At 37.8% G+C, this 9,406-nt stretch overlaps 1 protein-coding gene across 2 annotated transcripts in view; it reads left to right on the top strand.

Moving 5' to 3' along the window:
- ZDHHC20 (zinc finger DHHC-type containing 20) overlaps window positions 1–9,406 on the top strand; it is a 75,141-nt gene that overhangs the window by 28,199 nt on the left and 37,536 nt on the right. For both annotated transcript variants that reach the window (XM_012809495.2, XM_023517249.1), the window contains 2 exons: window positions 3,149–3,252; window positions 9,063–9,183. In XM_012809495.2, coding sequence (XP_012664949.1) covers window positions 3,149–3,252; window positions 9,063–9,183 — 225 coding nt within the window. The remainder of the gene's footprint in view (window positions 1–3,148; window positions 3,253–9,062; window positions 9,184–9,406) is intronic.

Here is a 9,406-nt window from a genome sequence, read left to right as displayed (position 1 = left end):
AAAAAAAAAAGTTATGGTTAGAATTTTATCTTGGCTTTAGGTGTTAGCTCGTAAGTAGAATATAACCATTAAGAGAATGGTTTAAAAAGAGGAGCAAAGTACAGTATTGGGTAGGGCTCAGTGAAAAGAACCTTCAATTTTTATCAAGCAGATATGGATTTGAATTCTGGCTTTTTCACTAAGTGGCATCTGTAGGTATTAAATTCTCTGAGCCTCAGTGTTTGCAATCTGTAGACTGGAAAAACACCTTAAGACTACTGGGAAGATTAGAAATAAGGCATACAAGATATACCTTCTAGGAGGCTTTCAGTAGGTGGGAGAAGCATATCAAGTAGCTCTAATCTAACCAGTGACTAGGAAGTCGCAGAGTTTTTTAGAGACAGAGTCTCACTTTATCACCCTTGAGAGAACCGTGGCATCACAGCTCATAGCAACCTCCAACTCCTGAGCTAAGCCTCCCGAGTAGCTGGGACTACCGGCACCCACCAAAATGCCCAGCTATTTTTTGTTGTTGCAGTTTGGCTGGGACTGGGTTCGAACACACCACCCTCAGTATATGGGGCTGGCACCCTACCCACTGAGCCACAGGCACCACCCGGAAGTCTCATAGTTTTATTAGAATGTATTGGTTGTGCAGATGGAGTTCTTTTCTTTCTTTCTTTCTTTTTTGAGACATAGTCTCAATATATCACCCTCAGTAGAGTGCTGTGGTGTCAGCTTGTAGCAATCTCAAACTTCTGCGCTTAAGCAATTCTCTTGCTTCAGCCTACCAAGTAGCTGGGACTACAAGTGACCTTCACAATGTCTAGCTATTTATTTTGTTGTTACTGCAGTTGTCATTGTTGTTTAGCTGGCCTGGGTGGAGTTTGAACCCGCCAGCCTGGTTGTATGTGGCCAGCGTCCTACTCTCTGAGCTACGGTGCCGTTAGATGGAGTTTATTTTCCAGGAATTTCAGAACCAAGTGGGAAAAGAAACTAAGCAACACTTTTCATGCTGGCTATTGAAATGGATTAGACGCCAGGAGACCGGCTAGTTTTTGTAGCAGTCTGAGTGAAATAGGCAACAATCTATGAAACTCTGCACTGGCATTGAAAATAATGAGGACTTCATATTGAAAGAAATTTTAGGAGCCAAAATTAGAAGTTGTAGTTGTCCTGATTACCTGTGAGATGTGAGAAATCATTTGAGGCCTTGGTTCCTTAATCAGTCAACTATGTGACTGGAGTTTCCATTCTCTGACATCAGGCATGGACCAGTACAATTTCAAAAGAAAAAGCTGGGTTCTAACAGGGTTGTCAATTTTTTATATTTTCTTTAAAAAGAACAAACTTTTTAAACCAAAAACATAGGGAAAAATAGCCTCAGAGCAAAGGAAGGACAGCACTTCCAATTGAATGTACATTAGCTTTATAAAGATTTCACTACATTGTTTTTAATGTTTCTCATTTTACTGCAGAGTGAAAACGTTAAGCACTTCTTAAACTTGAGAAATGCTGAAATAGGAAATGAAAAGAAAAAACAGCAAATTTTGAGAAGAGTTAAGATGTCTGGATAGCACTAGCAATAATAATAACCACCACCACCAGTATTTATTGAGGATTTATTGTGTGCCAGGCACTGTTGTGTTTTGTAGTATTAAGCAACTAACTGAAACAAACGTTTTAATTAAAGTCTAAGCAAATTATTTTGTGAGTGCAGTTTGAAGGCATTATGAATTCTGAAAGTAATGGAGCAGATCTTTATGGAAGAAGTAGCATTTGATCTGAACTATAACAATGTGTAGAATTTCAGATTTTGATGCTTGTCTTTATTTTGTTCTCTTCCCTGGGTTTGTGGCACTGCATTCCAAACTGAAGGAGTTTGAGCACATGGTAAAGAGTTCTGGCTCTGCACCCGTAGCACAGTGGTTACAGTGCCAGCCACATACACCAAGGCTGATGGGTTTGAACCTGCTCAGGCCAGCTAAACAACGATGACAACTGCAACAAAAAACAGCTGGGCATTGTGGCGGGCACCTGTAGTCCCAGCTACTTAGGAGGCTAAGACCAGAAAATCGCTTAAGCCCAAGAGTTTGAGGTTGCTGTGAGCTGAGACACCATGGCACTCTACCGAGGGCAACATAGTGAGACTCTGTCTCAAAAAAAAAGAATTCTTCCAGGCGGTTAGGCTCACACCTATAATCCCAGCACTCAGGGAGGTCAAGGTGAGTGAATTGCCTGAGCTCACAGGCAATTTGAGACCAGCCTGAGCCAGAGAGAGACACCGACTGTAAAAATAGCCAGGCGTTCTGGCTGGCGCCTGTAGTCTCAGCTACTTGGGAGGCTGAGGCAAGAGAATTGCTTAAGCCCAAGAGTTTGAGGTTGCTGTGAGCTGTGATACCATGGCACTCTGCCAAGGGTGACAAAGTGAGACTCTGTCTCAAAAAAACAAAACTAAACAGTTCTTCCATGTTGTGGAAACCAGTCCTACTTCTTTAAAATCCAAGTAAAATAAACTACAGAACGCAGCAGAAAGGTTAAAGTGAGTTCAGTTTGGAGATGAAGCTGTTGGAATGTTAAACACTAATCCCTTGGCAAATAGTTGTGGTAGAAATTAAGAATGCCTAGAAGTTTTTCTTTTTAGCTTGTGTGAAACAGGTGAATGAAATTCAGGGTATTTTTTTTTTAACAGTGTAGAGATTGAGTTATTCAGATTTATTCATTATTCATGGTGATGGTAGCTTTTTGTTTACTTTGAGTTTACAGCTTCTTGGATTTAATGTTCTTAGTGATATATTCTGTTAAATAATTTTTGGTCATTTAAAATTAACTTTATGCTTCAGACACTTGAAATATAGAATGAAGAAAGAAGAGTGAAGAGTGTTTTTAGCTTAAACCCTTAGCAACTTAATACAATGAAAACTTATCTCAAATTTCATCTCTTCTTATAGACCAGGCTGATAATCTTTAAATGTAGGAACAGAATATTTCCTCATATCTAATAATGTTACACTGTTTAGATAAAGTTTATATACTTGATGTTTCACTAGGTTTTAATTAAATTTTTTATTGGATTCCTCCTGATCCAAATACTGTATTGTGTTTTAATGTAATGCTTTTTCCTGTTTTCACTGGATTCAATGAAATGTTATTTGTTTTTATTTACCAGGAAAGACCGTTGTTTACCTTGTGGCTTTCCATCTGTTCTTTGTTATGTTTGTATGGTCCTATTGGATGACGATTTTCACATCTCCCGCTTCCCCCTCCAAAGAGGTAAATTTAATGTTGGTAAATTACCAAATGCTTTAACTGATTGTGGAATTATTTTCCCTTGTGTTGCCCTTGTTAAAATTTTACATAATGCATTTGTTCTGTTTCCATTCATAAGATTGCTTGGTAACTTCCATACTGTGAATGTTAGTCTTCAGCTTATTCTCAGATAGGATCTAGAAACTCTCTTAACATTTATATTTTCTCTGGCATGAACAAATATGCTGCAAGCAAAGAAAGTGTTTTGATTATATGAAACACATTGGGTAAGCTATTGCTTTTTAGTGTTTCTTCTAATTGAAGATTGCATTTGGAAAGTAATAGAGGTTAACATTTCTGGGGAATAAGTGCTACTACCACTGTGTCTCTCTTGCCTTGTGATAGCTGAATGAATTCCCCCTTCACCTAAAATTTAGTATAACAAGATTGCTGAGAATTTATTCTGAGGAATTAGGATCATCGGAGTTTGATTTTCTACTTTAACACATAACTTAATCTCTCCAAGCTTTAGTTTTCTCAGCAAAAAATGGAGTCAATAATTGCGTCTGTCTCTGTAGGACATTTGTGAGGATTAAGTGAGATTTGTCCTGGTAAAACTTAACATGTTACTGTACCTGCCACATTAATAGTAGATAATGATAATGTTTCTTGTGTTAAATTCTTCAAAACTCATTAAAATCATAGTCCATATGTTTAAAAATAATATCAGCTTTTTTTTAATGGCGAACATATTTGCAAAAAAAGTATGCATGTTGTAAGTGTACACTTAATGAAATTGTACAAACTGAATCCAACTGTGTGACCACCAGCTGTTTCAAGAAACAGTATCAGCCCCTTCATGCTTTGGTACAGTCACCCACTTTGTGAGAAACCACTCTCCTGCCTTCTAACAACATAGATTAGTTTTGTATATTTCTGTACTTGATAGAAATGGGAGTCGGTAGTAGTATAGTTACAGTAAAATGGTAGTCACAGTTACGTATGTTTATGTGTCTGGCTTTTTTCTTTAACATTCCATTAGTGAGATTCATCCATGTTGTTACATACAATTGTAGATCATTCATTCTCATTATTGTTTAATATTCAGTTGTGGTATATAAAATAATTTAGTTACCAGGTCTACTACTGATGAAAATTGGGGTAGCTTCCAGTTTAGGGCAATTGCAAACAGGGCTGCTGCAACCATTCATTCTAGTGCATGTCTCTTGGGGAGTATGTGTGTAGTTCTTCTGAGTCAGTGTCTAGAAATAGAACTTCTATATCATGTTATGTGTACATTCAACATTTGTATGTAATGCCATACAGTTTTTGGCCTCCTTTTTCTATGGAATGTTAAGGATAGTAAACCATGAATCATATGTGGTTTGATATATGGTTTGTTATGAAGAATAATCAAATTCTTCAAATATATCCATCAGGCATTTGGTAATAATTTGTCAACCCTCAAACTTATATTGAAAAGGACCTACTTTATCAATTGCTAGTAGAGATGGCTATTTAAAACATTAACATGTAAAAAATAATAGTTTTTATTACAGGAAACAAAGAATAGAATAAGAAAAACGATTGGTAGTACTTTGGAGAAAGCAGTATAGTGTAGAGGGTAAGAATATAGATTGTGGACCCAAACTGCCCAGATTCAACTCTTACCTCTGCATGTTACTACTAGCTGTGTGACTTTAACCACTTTCCTTAGCTGATTCCTCCTCTGTAAAGTGAGGGTGATTTAGTATGCACCCAATGGGATTGCTATAAGGATTGAACCAATTAATTACATATGTATAATTGTGCATGTAAAATGTATATAAGAAAGCCTAGCACATGATAAATATCATCTAAATGTTATGTTTTCTTTTTTGGTTGTTGTTTTGGCATGTTGCATCATTTAGCTTTCAGCCCAGAGTTAAGCCTTTACATTCACTTCACCCTTCCTTCTCCCTAAGTTCATCTGACTGCTCAACGCTGTATCTAATGGCCCTCCTGTGGCATGCGCCTTTTACTCTTATCTAGAACTTAATTGCTGGTATTGTAATTGTCTGTTGACTTATATGCATCACCTTATTAAATTGTAAATTTTGTGAGGCTAGAAATATTTCTATTGTGTTCCCCATTATATTCCTCCCCCCACTATCTGCAGTAGTGGGTGTTCAATAACTACTGAATTAATTATTAAATCTTCAGGGGGCAGATAAACTAAGCTCTGGTGACAACCAAGGACAAGAATTAGCGATTCTCTTTCTCACTAAGCATACAATGTGCTGAACAAGGTAGCCCTAAATAAGCAGTGACAAAGCTGTGAGATGGATGCTCTCTATACCTGAGGACTCTTAGCTCAGAGGGTTGGGCAATGCTTGAGAATCAGATCTAGGGGAATTGATTGTGTGTAACAAAATAGAAAACTTTGAGGACAGTAAAGTATGAATACAGGTTTTTTTTCAGTCATTAAGTACTGCTTGAGCACCTATTGTACATAAGACTCTGTGCTAGGTTCAGAGAATAAAAAGAACAAGACAGACATGGTCTTTACATGTTAAAGGGAGAAAGAGATGATAGATAGTAAACAAATAAGATAATTATAAATTGTGATAAATTTAGAAAAAGAACTTGGTAATGTGATAGAACATAACAGAAGAAAAGCTACTTCGGGGGGAAAGATACTAGATAGTCAAAGAGAAGCGGCACTTACAAATGTCTTAGCTTAAATGCTTTTGGAGGAAAATCTTTATTGTTTCCTCCAAGCTTTTTGAAGGAAAATCTTTGTTGTTTACTCCTCTGCTCCCATTGCCTTGCATCAGACCTAGTATGTAACAGGCAGGCTGATAAAGATCTGAAGGAATGATAAGGAGCAGGTGGCCTAGGAGTAGCTGCCAGGCATCTCACACCACCAAGTGTCTGTCATCTTTCCTGTAAAGAAAATGTGTTGCCATCAGGTCTCTGGCTGTAATCCTGCAGAGGTTGCCAGTCAGCTGCGAGATAAAGCTGATGCTCATTCGCATGGGATGCAAGACCCTTAGTGAACTGAAGTCTCTTGACTTCACCTCCATTGCTTCTTGGAACTTAAGCAGTGTGTGACCCTGAATGTACAGTATTATTTTCCTAGCCTTGTGCTATTTGCTGTTGCCATTGCTTTGACCATTCTCTTTCCTTCTTTGTCTTTCTGGAAGATTTCTGTTTATCTTTTAAAACTTAGGTATCACTGACATCAGGAAACTTTTATTAATAGCTCCCACTGCCTCCCAACAGAGCTCTTAACATACCTTATAATGTATTGATAACGTTGTATTTATCCTGCTGATTTGTATTTTGTAATTTTTTGTTAACGTGGCTAACTTCTCTACTAGATTGTAGGAATGTAATTTTTGAAGGCAAAGATTGTTTTTATTTATCTTTGGATCCCTGGTGTCTGAGACGGTGCCTAGCTCTTAATTGGTATTTAATATAGATTTAAATAGAACCATCTGAACACTGAATTTAAGATAATAATAGCAGCTTGGCACCTGTAGCACAGTATTTATGGCACCAGCCACATATACCCAGCCTGGCCCGGCCAGCCTCAACAACAGTGACAACTGCAACAAAAAGATAGTCGGGCACTGTGGTAGGCACCTATAGTCCCAGCTACTTGGAAGGCTGAGGCAAGAGAATCGTTTGAGCATAATAGTTTGACGTTGCTGTGACTCCACAGCATTCTACCGAGGGCAACATAGTGAGACTCTGTCTCAAAAAAAAAGATAATGGCATTTCATAGTTTGAATTCTGTTCAGTAATTTCGAAAAAACAATTGTAGTATCAATTCAAAAGTCTAATCCAGGCGTCCTCAAACTACAGCCTGCAGGCCACATGCTGCCTGCCTAGGACATTTATCTGGCCCGCCAGGTGTTTTTGCTGCTGCTGCCTGTCCTGCTTAGCAGCCAACTTGTCCCTGGGCCGGCAGTCTGGCCCACCAAGGTCTGAGGGACAGTGAACTGGCCCCTATTTAAAAAGTTTGAGGACCTCTGGTCTAATGTATCTTAATTTTGTTTCATTCCTTATCTAAAATTTTGATGTCTCTTGAAATTTTTATTTGATTTAAGCTTTTCTTAATTTTATAACTTTAGTTCTTGAGGAAAAATAATGATGTTAAGTAGTAGTGGAAAGACTAGGTTGAGGTTTGTGATACTGCCACAGGCTAGGAATAGAGAGGTGAGGGAAATCTGTTCAGATTTTATAAGGAAATTACAAAATTTGATTAGAACATCTCCCATCCACATATGTATTTAACATTATATAATGTGTTTTTTATACTCTATTATGAGTGTGTAAGAGACATGCCATGTCAGGGAAGAATTTTCTAACAAGTTAAAATTCTTGTAAAAGAGAATAAGGCTGGACACGGTAGCTCACGCCTATAATCCTAGCATTTGGGGAAGCTGAGGTGAGAGCATTGCTTGAGCCCAGGAGTTTGAGACCAGCTTGGGCAAGTACTGAGACCCCATTTCTACCAAAAAAAAAAAAAAAAAAGGCAAAGAAATTAGTCATGCATGGTTGTGAGCACCTGTAGTCCCAGCTACTTGGGAGGCTGAGGCAGAAGGATCACTTGAGCCTAGGAGTTGGAGGCTGCAGTGAGCTATGAGGACACGGTTGCACTCCCCAGCCCAGGCAACAGAGTGAAATCTTGTTTTTTAAAAAAGAGAGAGAGACAAAGAGCCATTTTGGCCAGGCACGGACAGGGGTTCACCCCCATAATTGAAGCACATCAAGAGGCTGAGGCAGGAGGATTGCTTGAGGCCAGGAGTTCAAGACCAGACTAGTGAGACCGCATCTTTACAAAAATATAAAAAAATTAGCTGGACACCTATATTCCTAGCTACGTGGTAGGCCAAGACAGGAGAGACTAGTAGCTTGAGCCCATGAGTTTGAGATTTCAGTGAGCTATGATCAAGCCGTTGTACTCCAGCCTGGATGACAGACACAGTGAGAATTTTTTTAGTGTCTCTAAAGAAAAAAATAAAGGCTGATAGAAATTTAAAATTCTTGGTTACGTGCATTGAGGGTCCTTAGATGTTGGGATGGCATATGAAAAGAAGAGCAACTGAACGAGTACTTCTTAAAAGGAAAATACTATTAAAGAAGCAAACAAGAGGCTAGCCACACCAGGGAAACAAATAGCTCTATCAAGGAATCTGTCCTTGAGAAAGGGCAACTATGCTTTCTTTGACAATTTGGCACTCGTAGCTCAGTGGTTAGGGCACCAACCATATACATTGGGGCTTGCAGGTACGAACCTGGCCCAGGCCTGATAAACAACAATGACAACAACAACAACAACAACAACAAAAATAGCTAGACTTGTAGCAGGCAGTTGTAGTCCCAGCTACTTAGGAGGCTGAGGCAAGAGAATTGCTTAAACCCAGAAGTTTGAGGTTGCTGTGAGCTGTGACGCCACAGCATTCTATAGAGGGTGACATAGTGAGACTCTGTCACAAAAAATATATAAATAAATAAAATTATATATAGGGAGAGAGATAGATTTTTTTAGTGGAGAAATTTAATTTTATCTGTATAAAAATGCAAAAATATTTATATTCTTTGCCAGCATTAGTATAGAAGGCAGATATTTTTTAATTTGCTAAAAGTATATAGTTTTTGTTAAAATACACTTGATTTATCTCCTTAAAGTTAAGTTTGAAGACAAGTTTTGCCTTCAGAAATTGAAAATACTTTGGGATATTTTTTTTTTCCTGTTCTGGATGTATCTCTTTTTCTGAGCATGATAATTAACATCATGAAATTAAAAATATTTTTACAATTAATAGTTTTCTCCTTTTTTGTAGTTCTACTTGTCCAATTCTGAAAAGGAACGTTATGAAAAGGAATTCAGCCAAGAAAGACAACAAGAAATTTTGAGAAGAGCAGCAAGAGCCTTACCTGTCTATACCGTATCAACTTCAAGAAGTAAGAAAAACAAATTTGTAGCTTTCCTGCCAAAAGGAATTTTAAAATATGCTTAGCTCTGCCAGGGTATATTAAATGGATACTATGAATGTCACAAATAACATCCTCAGGAGCAAGACTTTCCCATTATCTGCATCGTCTGTGGCATTTCAGATACATGTAGATAAATATATAGACAAATATATCAACATAGATTTCTTTTTTTTTTTTTTTTTTTTTTTTT

Source organism: Otolemur garnettii, unplaced genomic scaffold (assembly GCF_000181295.1).
Source record: "Otolemur garnettii isolate 467f Iridium unplaced genomic scaffold, OtoGar3 scaffold00106, whole genome shotgun sequence".
In the NCBI taxonomy this organism is placed as follows: Eukaryota; Metazoa; Chordata; class Mammalia; order Primates; family Galagidae; genus Otolemur; species Otolemur garnettii.
This window is presented reverse-complemented; position numbering and strand designations above follow the sequence as displayed.